A 16,002-nucleotide genomic window follows, 5' to 3' on the forward strand; every position below is an offset into this window, starting at 1 on the left:
TGATAATCCTAGTGTGTATAATTTAATTTATAATCTCCGTTATTAATTCAATCAAACTCAATTTTGACCATTTCTGACAGTATAATATTTGTAGTTTTACAAGTAATTTAATAATTAATCCTGATAATAAATATTTATTTATTAAAAATATTAATTCAATGGAGTTTAAATATTATATAACCAGTGGTCATTACAAATTCGTAAATAAATATTAATTGTACACTAATGAGTAAATGACCCGTTAACCCATTTCAGCAATCGGACCCGCGACAACAATCATTACAACTTCTCCAGTTCGCTTTTCAGTCGATACTTCTCAGACAATTTGAGATGAGACTAAATATATTTTGATTGAATATTTTCTGTGAGACAACTAAATTGTCAATTTAAAAATCTTTATCCTTTCTAGAAAACAATAGCTTTCAAGTTCTCTATCTTTCTCTTCCACCGTTCTTGAAATAAAAAGGAAAAATACAACAAAACAAAAACAACAAATCACAAGTTGCTGCTTGGAATCCAAGTCTCAACGTTCTTACAAGCACCTCCTAACCAATACGTGGGGAGAACTCTGGAGAACTTTGTTTAGTCATAAAGCACCGAGTCATGCAACACATTTGCTCTATAAGAACAGCATAACAAACATACATAGTTCCTAACTTGTAAGCATGCCAAAGGTCCAGCCATCGATGATCAAGGATGCAACATGGTCCAACCAGTGCTTCTCCCGTCTCGAGCCCGTCGTCGCCACCGGCCTCAAGGACGTGGACTCGGAGAAGCTCAAAAATGAGTTCAGGAAATGGGCAAAAGTGGTGATCGCATACGTGCATCAGCTGAGCTTGGACGCCTTCAAGAGGCCTGATAATTGAACAACGATCGACTCAAACAATCACTGCAACTAGCCATGTGATGCGTACCGTCATGGAAAAATTCGTGTATGAAAGGAAAACATTTCCTACAGAGTCCTTGAACAAATTTAAAAACAAAAACAAAAATAAAAAAACAATCAAAAAGACAAGCTCATATCCAAGAAAAAAAAAGGTGTATATAATCTTTTCTATATCCTCATTGTTGCTTCCTCTCTATGGTGGAGATGCTCCTTAAAAGTTGCTTAGAGTACACATCCCTTGCCTGGACTACATTTCTCATGCGATTTGCTCTCACCCAAGCTGGTTCCTGCAATTGAAACGATTTCATTTACCTCCATTATTGAGTATCGAGTTAAAGATCACATGCTCAGTTTTAGTCGAATTGAATCACTGATCTAGGTGATGTACAGGACACCATTGTCTAAGACAATGAAGAGGGAATCACCTCCGGCACAAAATGAGAGAACCCAAATTTGATTAGAAGAAGAGCATGCTCCATTATCAAGATAGCAGCGAGCCCAGGCTCAATTTTCCACTTGCCCTCTTGATCATACAAGCAAACGAGCAATACACAGTTGGTACAGATTGACATCACAATCAGAAACTGTAGCATATACATAGAATTAGTTAGGCGAAGCCGTTCTTGCAGGAGAAAGTCAGAAAAGAATACAACAGAATTCATGGAACCTGAAAAATGTTTAACCAAGCTCCAATGGTTGCTGCAGCACGAGGAATTGGCCTCTGGTACATAACAATGAGTTTTAAAGCATCTGCTCTGATCTCAGTGACATTGGTCTGCTCAAAAACAATGGCCACTCAAGATTATCATACAAGTGAAGGCTTAATATCATTTTACTATGAAAAAAGGAATAAACAAATATAGGAACCAGAAAGAACGTACAAGAGTAGCAAAGCAGAATACTAGAGGAAATGCACAAGCAAACATCATAATCATTCCAAACTGCAAGGCCAACTCCAGGAAATCTGAACCATTTTCCAACAGATGTTTAGGATATTTAATCTATTCAGATACCGCAGACTATTCCATGTAATTATTCTTTCATCTTAACAACAAATGATTGTTACCATCGAATAAGCCATCTTCAAGCTCCTCGCCAATGCTCGCAGTGTAAGAAGGCTTCAAAAATTCTTTCTCCACCCTCGTAGCAAGGTGAATCGACCTTGCTGGTGATGATCCTTTATCATGTTTTTTTTTCTTGCTTTAAACATTATGTATCATCAGTTTTCCAGTCATTTCTGATACCTACTTGTTTTGGAGAAAACTATCAGCAAGCATTAATGAGATACAAGGTCTTAGTAACTTACTGGATAGCCCTATATTTTTTGTAGGTGTACTTGAGGAAGGGAATGGAATTCTCAATCATGTTTTCCAGAATCTGAAATTTAATATGTCAATAAGAACATAGTTTGTAAAAATACCTCCTGCAATAACAAAATAGGTAACATGCCTGAGAGACGATGAGTCGCTGAATCAGAATCTGTCGAAGAGTCAAAAGATTTCTATGCAAGAGTGCGTGATAAAACAGCCCAATATATGACTGCACAAAATAGAGACCAAAAACCTGCAACGGCAAAGAAAGAGATGAAACTAAGGGAAAAGAAGAAGAAAAATCCTCAACGTTCAACTAAAAATCAAGATCACCTTGTAAACTAAACTGGCAGCGCTTGATTCCTCTCCTTGATTTTTCTCATATTTGATGAGAATAACAGATACCTTGCCGCCGACTCTTGTATAGAATTGAATTGCCAAGAGATAAGCTGCAGTTAGCGCATACCTGATAAGCAGAGTACATGATAAGGAGCCATATATTAAAAACTGATAGCAGAAAGCTAGCAAAGCATTGCATCTCATCTGCACTGCAAATTTAGACAAATGAAACAAAATTTTCCCTTGAAATTTCATACAATTACAACATATTCTCTATTCAGTTTTCTTTAGCATAAATGATGCACTGATCCAATAACAATTAGGTACAGCTCCAATTAATAATAAAAGAAGATGGAGTCGACAAGTTCAAGTATAAAGAAGTTAATGTAATTAAAAGTGATTTAAGAAATATAAATATTGATAATGATATAGCTAGCATAGAGTTCAATGGAAGAAAGATCCATGTAACCAACAACCCCAAAGAGTTGGAATTAATCTGACTTTATGATAATAATCATCTTAGCATGACGTCATGGGAAAACACATTAATCAACAAAAGGCCTTCACAACCATGCCACGATTTTGTATTAAAAGACAGGTATGAATAGGGATATTGAAAGCAATTATGGGAGTTAAAGTGGTCGATGATCAAATAATATGACACAAGTATGAGGAACTAACCAAAATACCAGAGAAAAAAAAAAGAGTTAGTAGGGAAAATATCACAAGGGATCTCACCTCATTACGTCAGATTCTGTGACCTCATAGAAATAAGCATAAGCCAATTCAAATGGCAACTGAAGGCAAACAATAGCCAACACTATGATTGCATTATTTCTTATCTTGAGAAGAAGTCCAATCCACTCATCCCTCTGTAAGATTTTTTTCTCAATTGGTTTATCATTTTCAATTTTATTTTCAGAATCTTTGTCAATATGCAAGGAACCCTGCTCAGTCTGTAAAGCTTTGTACTCAGATAGTGTATAGTTAATACCCCAACTGCCAATGCAGGACAACATAAAGATTAAACTTCTTGTTCAAATAAATGACGATGTACCTGCCAATTGCTTAACAAAAGGTTACCTGGCCAAAAGTGCCGAATTCTTACGCTTCCAAAACTGGAAGAAAAGAGCAGCCCATATGATGACAAAAATGAAGAAAGCAGGAAGCACAAGTGGCTGCAAGGGTCTAAAATCAATATCAACGAATTGAGCATATCAATCACATCATATAGCAAGAATAATAATATTGAAACTGTTCACTGCCATACATTAGTTTAAATGTCTTACCCAATGTCAACCAACTGCAAGCCAAGACCAAGTGTGGCTGGGAAAAACAACCAACGGGTATACATACCAAGGAAGGAAAAATATGTAGCAATCTGCAATAATAAATGATAGTTGTCATCAAGCCCTAACACTAGCTTCTGCTATTATAAAGACCAAATTAAAAATTTACAACACCACAACCTTAGTCCCAAAATAAGAATAAATTTCATCTATTGGCTGCCAAGTGAAGTCCAACCAATTAAGAGCCCAAGTTCTCAAGAGTTGTTTCCTCTTTGTTTCATCTGTAGGATGCAAATGTGATTAAATACTGCAAAATGCCATTCCAATCAGATAAAATGCAAAGTAATCTACCATGTGTAGGAAAGACTTGCTTTACAATCCCTTCAGCTTCCATCATTTTTAATAGTGATTCATTCCTTCTATATTGCAATTCTTTCCCGCCAAACCGCAATGTTAAATCTGAATCTGTGTTGTTGACCTGCTTAAGCCAATACATAAATGAAAACTGTTACATCGAGACACATGATACAGGATCACACTAGAAACAAAAATCTAAATTTGCATCTAACGATAGATCAGCTAGGTCTTGTTTGTTTAGAAAAATTTTCTATTTTCGTTTTTTGTCTTTTAGAACATAAAATTTAAAAGATAAAAAGAGATGTACAATAAATATCTAGCATTGACTTTTTTTATGCATTTAAATTTATTAGAGGTAAGTATGATAAATATTTATTTTCCTTTTATTTTTAATGATTCTCTTTTATTTTCTAAAAGTTACAATCTAAAAATAGAAAATTTTCACAAACCAAAAAAGCACTAAAGCCAAACATTTTCCCAGAAACCCAAGCCTAAAGTCCTTAACAGATCCAATGAATTCAGAATGTTGTTTAAAATCATCTAAACACTCCTAACTTTGCAGTAGACAAACATCTTCAGTTACAAACGTTATCACTCCTGTTGAAGCCATCTAAAAATATAAATACATCTATAGATCTTTCATTGAAAGCTTGTGAATTAGTTGCAATAAATATTAACATATTATCACTGTGATTGAAGCCATCTAAACATGGGATGCAGAAATTTAAAATGGTTATATATTATAATTGAAACGCAAAAAATAAGAAGGAATAAAAAAAGTGGTAGCCTACAATTCCATAAATCAAGTGATGGAAACAACGAAACCGCTCACACCAGCTGAACAAAGATCCGTCCGGCTGTGTGACAAATGCAGTAACTTCATCCCACTGGAATCTCAATTCCAACCCTGAGCAAAACAACTAAATATAAGTTATATAAAAAAACGAAAGTATAACAAATGCTAGAGACACACCAATGTACGTCAACTTTTGCATTTGCAACTCAGCTGCGACTCTTCCCAATATCTCTATTGGTGCTGCCAGCTGAAGAGATGAAATGAAAATGAGAAGAACATGAGAAAATTGTTAGCTTAAGCATAAAACGGAAATAAGTTGAGGCAACAAGAGAGGTGAGCTAGGAATCATTATCGAGTGGTGCTTTTCATGATTCGACTGCATGTATATTTTCACTCCATTGATGTATACACATTGCTATCACTACCGAAACACTAACATCCATTAAATCATTTTTATACATAAAACTCAAATTTTATTTAGTCTTCCTCTAACCCCTTGTACATTCCACTCTAATTGATCCAACACGTTTTAACTACAGAGTCTATAGTCCCATTTAAGCATGTGTATACCATCTCAAACTATTCCCAAAGAAAAATGAAGCTACACCTACATAATCCTAGATAACACCAGTTTTGGGGAATATAAAATATCCTTTGTAATAACTCAAAAATTCATCATACCATTCTCATCTCTACTACATTAGTTTGTTTTTGTACATGTTATTTCTTAACATCCTAACACTCTAATTCCTAGATCTTGAAAAGTCATGCGAAAATTTTCTAAAGATTTTTTCCATCAGCCTAAGGAAAATGCAATGCAACTCTCTAAAAGGTACTCTTCATTTCGACCACACATTATTTACAATAGCAAAAACATAAAATTCGACTAAATGAATCCACCCATCATCTCAATATTTTAGTAATAGCTAACACAACGGACAGTTAAAGTAATTAAGTACAATTTATCTAATGAAAACAAATCTATAAAGTGCCAGAATAAAATTTGGCTCGCAAGTCAAAGCATCTCAAAAAAATAAACAAAAAAATTAGTGATAACTTGAGAATTTGCATAAATGCTAAAGTTACTATCAATCTCAGAATTGTTAGATCAGAACAATTCCAAAATCAGACGATTAACTTCAACAATTTCTCTGTGATTTACTTTCACATTGCAACATAATAAGGGCGGGGTTCAAATAAATTGGCACAAGTAATTTTGCATAATATACAAAACATTCAAGTGAAATACTTTTATGGAACTTAAGTTTTCCCATCTCCACAATAAGTAATCTGAAATCTGCTATTACAATTATGATTAAAATTTTAAAAAGAAATGAAAGAAATGTTACAGCTCATAAATACACCCTCTGAGCCTTTTTCTCTCCTCGAAAACCACAGATACTCTAAGTCTTGAGTGCAACTCAATGTGAATATGATGAGTCACACCAATCAGCTCAAGTGTAGTGGATCAAATAATGCAAGATGTTTGTCAATAAGATAAGGATAAAGATAGTGATTCTCCTCCCACAAACGCAATACTCTTTTTTTTTTGTGTGTGCGCGTGCATTCTTGACTGTAGACAATCAACAGGGCAGTTTAATTCTGAACTTCTTCTGGAAGTGATAGAATGACAGTAGAAAACATAAGTCCAAGCAGTTCTGGAAATGATTCTTTAAAAGATGACCCAAGAAAAAAATGGCGAGAAGGAATTCTTTGCTTGATAAAGCTATTCTTTACTCCTGTGGCAACATAAACGAAAATTCCTTCTTTCTCTTACTCTCTGTGTAATCCACCAAGCGAAGCGATTTTGAGCTCAAATACGGTACTGCAACAGCAACCGCCACCCCCTTGAAGAGCGAAAAGCTACCACCGAGATCTTGGCGAACAAATTCACAAAATCCCACTAATTTTCCGAAAAAAAAATATATACATATATATTCGATGCCAGGCAAGCAAAGCTTCACGACGTAGAGAATGTATGAAAGTTACTTGGTTACCCTTCTTACAGTAAAGGAAAGAAAGAAATATGCCTTTATGAATTCATCGGAGATCCCGCGCACTCGCTCGACGATCAACCCGGCGGTCTTCAATTCCCAAACGAGGAACTCGACGCAATCGTCCCTCTCCTTACCGCAGTTTTTGGGCACGACGATGGCAACCTCGAAGCCGGTCTCCTCCCCGCCGCCGTCCATCCGAAGCGGCGAGCAGAGGAAGAGGGACGCCGGACTGAATGGAGTGGAAGAAGGTGGATCCGACGAGGGAAAAGAGGTCAGCGACGCGGAGTTTCCGATGGGGCGGAAGAGATCGAGCGGTGCCGCTTTGTTTGGGTTCCTCTCTATTATTGTTCTCCAAGCTGAACTTGAATCCCTAGCAGGCACGGAGATTGACCGAATGAGCCAAAACCACATTCAAAATGTTTCAAAATTTTGAAGAATTTCAACTTGCTGCATAAGGTTTTCCAAAACTTATCCTTTTACCATTATTTTTTTTTCACTTTAACAGATTTTAAAAAATCAAATAAGACTATATATATTAGAAAATTTAATTTTTATAATCAATAGATTGAATAGGTACGGAAAATTTATTTCACGCATAGACCTCTAAAGTAATTTATCAAGTGAATAAAAAATTAATATCAAAATTTTAACTTTGAATTACATAAGCGCTACGAATATGTGAAATCTGAATTAATTAATGAAATATATATTAATTAATTAATTAATAAAGATTAATTAATTTGATAAAAAAATTAATGAGTGATTATAATATTAATTAATTAAGAATAATCACATCTACAACATGAATTAATTTAATCAATTAATAAAAAAAATCTCATGTCTTCTCTAGAAGCGGGGATAATTTTTCTTTTTAAAATAATTTTTTATCCCTATAAAAAAATTTCATCCATTCTAATCAAATTATTTAAATTCACTTTAAATTGTAAAATTTCCGCTCTTTTCTTTCTTGAGAGTTTCAAGATTACCCCCACATGTTTATTATAATAGGGTAAAGATTAATTATCAACGAGTATACGATCTCAGAAAAAAAAATCTTCTCGTCTCCTGTAACCACTTTATAGTCGGCTAACTTTATAATTCTACTCGTTTCACATAATTTAAGGACAAACCCCGAGGGGTGCATGGGATAAACTGGGATGAATGGAATCATCTCTATTACAATTTTACACCCTATTTGAAATCCTATGGAATTGAATTCCTATGATAATTAGAATTCAATTCCATAGTTTTGAATGAACGAATTCAATTCCAATTCCATTCAAAACATGAACAGTAAATCAAACCTCAAGTGGTCAGATTTGGATAAGGAATTTATCATGAGCAACTAAAATTACTTAATTGTCCTTTTAACTTAAAACCCTTTTTTCCATCTGTCGACTCTCTTGTTTTCTCATGTCATTCTCCCATGCGCTGTTTCTCCTTGCGCCGAAAACTTCTCCTTGTACCGTTTCTCCCGTGCGCCACCTTCTTCATACTGCAGTTGTCAACTTCTTCACCCCTCTAGCTTTCCTTGACCTACTTGACTCTTCTTCAATCAATTTCTTATTGTCAAACATCTAAACTCAAACCAAGACTCAGCTTGGTCACCCAGGACAACCTTGACCTGAGGGATGTTGCACCAACAATCTCCCCCTTTTTGATGTTTGACAATACCACAATAACACTTACAATACCACATGTAAGTTAGGCTAATCCTATAGCCTCAATCTTCATGCCACTAGGTAATGAACATATAAATTAAGCTCTTCATTCTCCCTCTACGAGGGCACACTCCCTCTAGGTAATGAAAGCCTAACTTACACCTATTGATAGGTCCTTTCATTCTCCCCCTATTGGCACACATCAACCCATCTTTGGGCACACATCAACCCATGCCCCAATTTTGGGTACACATCAACAAATCCATTTGTTGACGACTCTCCCCCTGAAGAGTTACTCATCATTGTTCACAACATCACTCGTTGTGATCAACACGATAATGAAGGTCTCATACCCTTCATTTATCCTTAACTTCTCCCTCAATGTAGACAAATACCCAACCTTGAGCATTATCTAACCACTTGAGTTCCCACTTGAAATAATGAGGATATCCACTCCCCATTTCAAGTTCAAAAGCTCATACATGAGCATTTTCTTTAAAGAAGGTTAACCACCTTCCAAGGTTCATGAAAAGTAATTTTTCATGTCTTTAAAGAGTCCCTCCCCCTAAAGACATGGTGGTGACTTCTGTCATTGCACCAACAATGACTTGGAATCCCTAAACCTTTAGGAAACCCAAATTTAGAAGTTTTGAGGTTCAAATACTCAAAATTTGAAACAAACCTCAACCTAAACTTCAATGAAGTCTTCCTTAACCAATCCATCCTTGTTTTCACATGAAAACACCCTTTGTATGTATACAAATGTATTTTAGGGTTTGGAATGGTTACCTAGACTCAAAGAGGTTCAAGATGCTGAAATCAAGCCTTCCCAGCCAAAATCAGCAACTTGGATCGATTGGAGTTGGGTCCAATCGATTGAACCTTTCCGAATCGATCCACCGATCGATTCAGACTACCCGGATCGATCGGTGATCGATCCAGCGAGCTTCTGCTCGCGAGCTTGTCTTCTCAATCGCGATCGATTCAGCACTCCAATCGATCCATGGATCGATCGAAGCTCTGATATTGCTGAAATTCCATTTCAGTCAATTTCAGAAACTCCCTAAAAATTCTACAAAATTTCAAAAATCATGAAATTTCGTGTAGACATTATTTAGGGCATACTTAATCATGAAAAAATAGCTTTCTATGAAAATACATCATATTTTCAAAGATTGACACAAATTTGAAAACTTGCAAAAACTTTAGTGTTTTTCTTCAAGTTTGTGTCTAACTATTCAATGGTGATTACTATCAAAAGATAGCCTTCACCAAGGTTTTCCAAAAACATTTTAAAAACATTTTCAAAACCAATATCCCATCATGTTCCTTGGGCATAATGCACATGACTTGTACATTAGCTTTCCCAATGATGGGAAAACACATAACTATGTGTTTTGATGAACCTAAAAACTCAAAAGAATGCACTAAATCAACATGTTGAGTTTTGTTCATCATCCTAACATCTCACTTGTATCTATTGTGGACAAAACACATACAAGTCACCTTATAGTCTTTGTGAGATGTAGATTTTGGTTTTTGCCCTAATCTAGGGATCATGCATATTTATCTAGGCATTTTAGAAATATTAGTCATCCACCTAGGATGTCACTTGTCAATAAGTGTTGTTAAATGCCATTCGTCCTTAATTACAAGGAATTAAATTTAACGCATGATTTTGTTATGGCATACATCAAAATAAAATAATTTTCAAAAGAAAAATATTCTATAACTACATGATGTATGAATGTCATGACATGGTATTTTTGGATTTTTCATAATAAAACATGAATGCAAAACTAGACATGATGTCATGGCATATGATGGGCAAACAATCATGGCAAGATTTAGCATAAATAAAATATACCTAGATTAACTATCTAAGTATCCTTAAAGTCTTAGCTAAACTTACAACTTAAACCTAGATTGCCCTAAAGTGCTTCAAGAGAATGCCAAAGCCTAAATTGGCATTTCTAATTTCCTTGATTTTATGTATGCCAATTGAAAATAAACATGTCCTCAAATGTTGGCATATTCCATTTTTCCTCAAGAGTGATTACATAAACCAAGGCCCGGATTGCCTTAAATTTCCAAGAGAATACCAAAATTTCAACTTGGTATTTCTCAAGGTTTTCCCAATTTGTGCCATTTTAAGATAAAATCAATTTTTCACCATTAGACACATTTTACTCTTTCAAGGAGTAATCAATAGGTCCATTTCATTTTCAAAGGTTAACTAAAACCTTGAAAATGCTCCTTGAGTGTCAATTTCCTCAAAGTTGGGTTAACTACCCTTCTAATCGGAGTTGACACTCTCTAACTCATCTATGGGGTAGAGAAGATGCTCCTAGGAACCCAACACCTATTGGTGCTCCTTGGATGCTCTAGGTACTCACTAGGGATAACTTCCCTAGATACCTTCCTAGTGACTTTGTTGGGCTTCTTAGAAGCCTTGGTCACATTTTCTAGGTCAACTCTAGGGATAACCTCCCTTGTGACCTTGTTTGTGACTTTCTTAGACTTCTTAGAAGTCTTAGTTACATTTATTGCAAAAATACTCTTAGGGATGACTTCCCTAGTATTTTTGGCTTGACCACTAGACCTAGGGTTTGTTCCATAACTATATGGAACTCTATGGTAAGAGGGCACATCCTTCTTAGCCTTTGGTTTGTATCCCAAACCTCTATGGCCATTGGATGATTTTTGTACCCCTAAACCTAGGTTATGCTCATTTTGCCCTAATAGGATATTTTCCATCCTTTTTAGGGTCTTTTCCATTTTATCAAGTCTTGACCTCAAGACTTGATTTTCCATCACTAAGTCCTTAGTTTTTGGTTTTCCATTAAGTTCATGAGCATTTTTGTGCCTAGGCTTGTAGATACAATCCTTAGAGTTCTTGCCTAGACTTTTACTTACATTCCTAGCCTTAGGTGTAGTAGTTTTAGCATGAAAAGCTATATGTTTTTCTTTAACGCTATCATGCTTTCTATTTTCATGGTAAATAGCATTAAAATGATATAAGTTAGAACTATCATGCTTTTTACCATAATGTAAAGGGGTAGTCTCAATAAATGTTACCTTCTTCTTTACCTTGGAGGCTCCCCCTTGACGAATGCCTCCTTGAGCCTTGACCATCTTCTTCCCCTTGGGGCATTGACTTCGGTAATGCCCCTTTTGATTGCAAGAGAAGCATATAATATGCTCCTTGCTCTTCTTTGTGTTGGGGATGATCTCCTTGGGCTTCGCCTTGCCCTTTTGTGCAACTTGGCCCTTCTTCTTGACCAATTTAGGGCACTTGCTCTTGTAGTGCCCATGTTCCCTACACTCAAAGCATATAATATGATTTTTATTTTTAATTGAAATATTTATACCTTTGCTTGTAGGGGTGGCATCTTTTCCTTTGGATCCGGAGATAGAAGCTTCCTCTTGATCCGATCTTGATTCTCCTCCATTTGATTTTTCTTGACTCGTGGAGGTAGAAGCTTCTTCAATCTCTTCATCTCTTGACCCGGATGTAGAAGCTTCTCATTCTTCTTGATCCGGTGTCACCAAGGATTGCTCCCCCTCAATCCTAGAGGTGGAGGCTTCATCATCTTGAATATGAAACAAGGAGTATGCTCCCTCCTTGTTCCCTTCGTTGCATTCCCTTGAAGATGAAGCTTCTTCTTGAACTTCTTCTTCGGAGGTTGAGCATCTCTCAACCTCGGAGTCCTCCTCTTGGTCTTGATCCAATGAGTCGCCCTCTTTGGATTCTCCTTGATTTGGTACAGTGGAGGGGATCTCATGAATTCTTACCAATTTGCTCCAAAGCTCCTTGGCATCTTCAAACTCTCCAATTTGTTCCAAGATGTTGCTTGGCAATAAATTGACCAAAAGCTTGGTCACTTTGTCATTGGCCTCACATCTTTGGATTTAGTCTTTGCTCCACTTGCTCCTTTTGAGTACTTTGCCCTTGGAATTTGTGGGAGCTTCAAAACCTTCCATGAGAGCAAACCATTGCTCTATCTCCATCATAAGAAAATTTTCGATTCTTGATTTCCAAGAATCGAAGCTTGTAGATGAATATGGTGGAGCCACCCTTGTGTCAAATCCAAGTCCATCTTGGAATTGCATCTTGAAGTTGAGCTTGATAAAATCTTGAACTTGAAGAATTTGCTCCAACTTCTTCACCCCTCTAGCTTTTCTTGTTATGCTTGACCCTTCCGGCGATGATTCCGGTGAAGAGCGGCCTCGCTCTGGTACCACTTGTTAGGACCAAAAGTAGCTAGAGGGGGGGGGGTGAATAGCTCGTCGCGTTCGCTCGTTACTCGTCGTTGCTTGTTCCTTCAAAGATGTGCAGCGGAAATACAAAGAAACAATCACACAACGCTAACACGGTTGGTTTACTTGGTATCCACCTCCAAAGGAGGTGACTAATCCAAGGATCCACACCACGCACGCACCCTCCACTATGAAACACTCCTTTTCGGTAACTACCGAGGGCGGAGAAGCCCTACAAGACTCTCGGTACAAGAAGAAGGAAAGGGAAACAAAATACAAGCACAAAGCTTACAATGAATGCAGAAAACCCTAACCCTAGCTTCTCTTCTTGCCTTTGATCCGCCTCTTGACTCGGAGAGCTTCCAAGAACCTTCAAGAACTGGCGATCACGAGCTTTGAGAGTGCTGTGGAGGAGCTGGCGAAGATCTGAGATGAAACGGTGAAGAGATGCCGAAGGAAATGAACGCCTGCGGCCTTTATCGACGCCAACGGTCGGATCCCGATCGATTCGAATATTCCCAATCGATCGGGGAGGCTTTGGATCGATCCAGAGCGCCTCTGTGCTCTGGAAAAACGCCTGGATCGATCCACGGATCGATCCAGCGCTTATCGCGCAAAGCAGCCGCGTCCCCAATCGATCCACTGATCGATTGGAACATCTGGATCGATCCACGGATCAATCCAGAGGCTCTCTGTTCGCTTAGGAGAAGCCTGGATCGATCCACTGATCGACCCAGCTCCTGGATCGATCCACTGATCGATCCAACACTTGGTTTTTGCCCAAAACCAAGTTCCAAGCCTCTCAAACCAACATCCGGTCAACCTTGACCTGTTGGTACATCATGCCTAGCATCTGGTCACTCCTTTGACCTGCTAGGACTTCCCACCAAGTGTCTGGTCAATCCCTTTGACCCACTTAGACTTTTCTATTCATGCCAAGTATCTGGTCACTCCCTTGACCTACTTGGACTTCCATCAGATGTCTGACCTCTTTGACTCTCAGATTTCCTCGTGCCAAGTATCCAGTCAATCCTTTGACCTACTTGGACTTCCCAACACCAGATGTCCGATCATCCTTGATCCATCTGGATTTTTCCTTGCCTGGCTTCACTCACCAGGACTTTCACCTAGCTTCACTCACTAGGGTTTTCCATCTGCCTAGCTTCACTCACTAGGGCTTTCACCTGGCTTCACTCACCAGGACTTTCACCTAGCTTTACTCACTAGGGTTTTCCTTCTGCCTGGCTTCACTCACCAGGACTTTCACCTAGCTTCACTCACTAGGGTTTTCACCTGGTTTCACTCACCAGGACTTTCACCTAGCTTCACTCACTAGGACTTTCACCTAGCTTCACTCACTAGGGTTTTCCTTCTGCCTGGCTTCACTCACCAGGACTTCCCTGTCAAGTATCCGGTCAACCTTGACCTACTTGACTCTTCTTCAATCAATTTCTTATTGTCAAACATCTAAACTCAAACCAAGACTCAGCTTGGTCACTCAGGTCAACCTTGACCTGAGGGATGTTGCACCAACAGTCACCTTCTTTCCGTGCGCCATCTTTTGAGTTTTTTCAGTGTTGTCTTAACTGTGTGATCCCTTCTTCCTATTCTCTAATACTTAACTTGATTATTAAATGGTTAGTTATGAGGATAAAATGGTAAATATATAAGAATGAAATTCAATTCAAATATATTCCAAATTACGGAATTCAATTCAATTATATTATTCACTAATCCATTCCAAACATAGGAATTGAATTCTTGCCATAATTCAATTCCTAATGGAATTCAATTCAATTCCTTCACTTAAATTGTTTTCAAACAGGGTGTTAAGCATTTCAAGACTTTGAAAGTTCATGAGGATCCAAAATTTAGAGTGCCTCTAATTTCAAAGTGTAAGTTGTTATATCTTGTAAGACAATTATCGATAAATCATAAACATCTAGACGAGACAATTTGATTTTACAAAAAGAATTTTTTACCTTTACTTCGATCTTAATATTTTTATCTATATGGATAAGTTTACCTAAAGAGATGTGTCTATATTTAAAAAAAAAGATTTAAAGATCGATAAGATTAAACTAAACGATCAAAAGTATATCTTAATAATCTAAAAGAGTATATCGAGGGTTTAAATGAGATAAAGATAGTTGTCATACCGAACTCTATCAATTCAATTTATCAACTCATCATCAAACTTACAAGTTACACTTAGCTATTGGATCAGCACTAACAACAAATCTAACAATAATAATATATTATAATCCAACTCTTAAATTCAGATAAAAATAAATTTTAGTGATAAAATCCTAACTGATATAACCATAAATTAAAAAAAAAAAAATAAGATAAACTGCACAGGTCGGTAGCATTTGGTCCGTAGCTTCTTAACATCTTACTACGTACCAAATGCTAATTAACGAACGAACTCTAAATTTTTTCCTTTTTTTAGTATGTTCATTTCTTTCTTTATTTTATGAATACAATTAATAATATTTGTAAAAATATGTGATCCTATAAAAAAAAAGACAATGAGAATATTTTTTTTCAAAAAATTACATTTAAAGTCACTTTATTCTCATTATTCTATATCTGACCCTCAATTTGCTCGTGTTTTTGTTGGATGTGACGCAGACTTTAAACACTTCATAACCATCACTCAAATTTGAATTAGAATTATACTTATGAAAAAAATTATATGATTTTTTTACAAAAATGCCCAAAGACTTTTTGATATAAAATGAGCAAATAACAAATTCCTCAAATAAAATACAATACAAGAAAAATAAAAAATGAAAATAAAGAATAATTCATCGAAGAACTTAAAAAAAAAAATGGCGGCGGTTGGCTATGACCAACGACAGCGATGCATAAAAGTACAAAAGAAGCATATTAAAAAAAGTAAATATTGAACCTTAAGTCTAAGATATATTCAGAAAGCATCTTTTATTAAATTTCTATGTGTAACGAGATAATTTCATCGGGTCCACAGGCATCTTCGAATATAGTTCTAAATCAATTTTATTTTTATGATAACATACCTCCCTAATTTTAAATGAGTTTTTTAAAAGATCCTATTCATAATAACATGAGTTACATGATTTTAT

The 16,002-nt window shown here is 36.4% G+C and overlaps 1 protein-coding gene across 1 annotated transcript; it reads right to left on the reverse strand.

Moving 5' to 3' along the window:
* Positions 1–916: 916 nt before the first annotated feature.
* Positions 917–7,419, reverse strand: LOC121972161 (anoctamin-like protein Os01g0706700). Its single transcript, XM_042523825.1, has 16 exons — positions 7,008–7,419; positions 5,155–5,224; positions 4,973–5,088; positions 4,176–4,302; positions 4,005–4,105; positions 3,825–3,916; positions 3,619–3,723; positions 3,274–3,534; positions 2,530–2,662; positions 2,336–2,449; positions 2,193–2,263; positions 1,953–2,086; positions 1,768–1,850; positions 1,554–1,661; positions 1,312–1,470; positions 917–1,173 (listed from the first exon to the last, which is right to left on the reverse strand). The coding sequence occupies exons 1-16, from the start codon at positions 7,383–7,385 to the stop codon at positions 1,063–1,065; spliced, it is 2,163 nt and encodes a 720-aa protein (XP_042379759.1). The 5' UTR covers positions 7,386–7,419; the 3' UTR covers positions 917–1,062.
* Between the last annotated feature and the right edge of the window lie 8,583 nt (positions 7,420–16,002).

The sequence above is a fragment of the Zingiber officinale genome, chromosome 4A, assembly GCF_018446385.1.
Source record: "Zingiber officinale cultivar Zhangliang chromosome 4A, Zo_v1.1, whole genome shotgun sequence".
NCBI lineage: Eukaryota > Viridiplantae > Streptophyta > Magnoliopsida > Zingiberales > Zingiberaceae > Zingiber > Zingiber officinale.

Coding starts and splice junctions, on each gene's coding strand:
- LOC121972161 (XM_042523825.1), bottom strand. CDS start 7,385: ATGTGGTTTTGGCTCATTCGGTCAATCTCCGTGCCTGCTAGGGATTCA. Junction 2,264..2,335: donor AGCGACTCATCGTCTCTCAG/GCATGTTACCTA, acceptor ATTAAATTTCAG/ATTCTGGAAAACATGATTGA. Junction 1,662..1,767: donor TATTCTGCTTTGCTACTCTT/GTACGTTCTTTC, acceptor GTTTTTGAGCAG/ACCAATGTCACTGAGATCAG.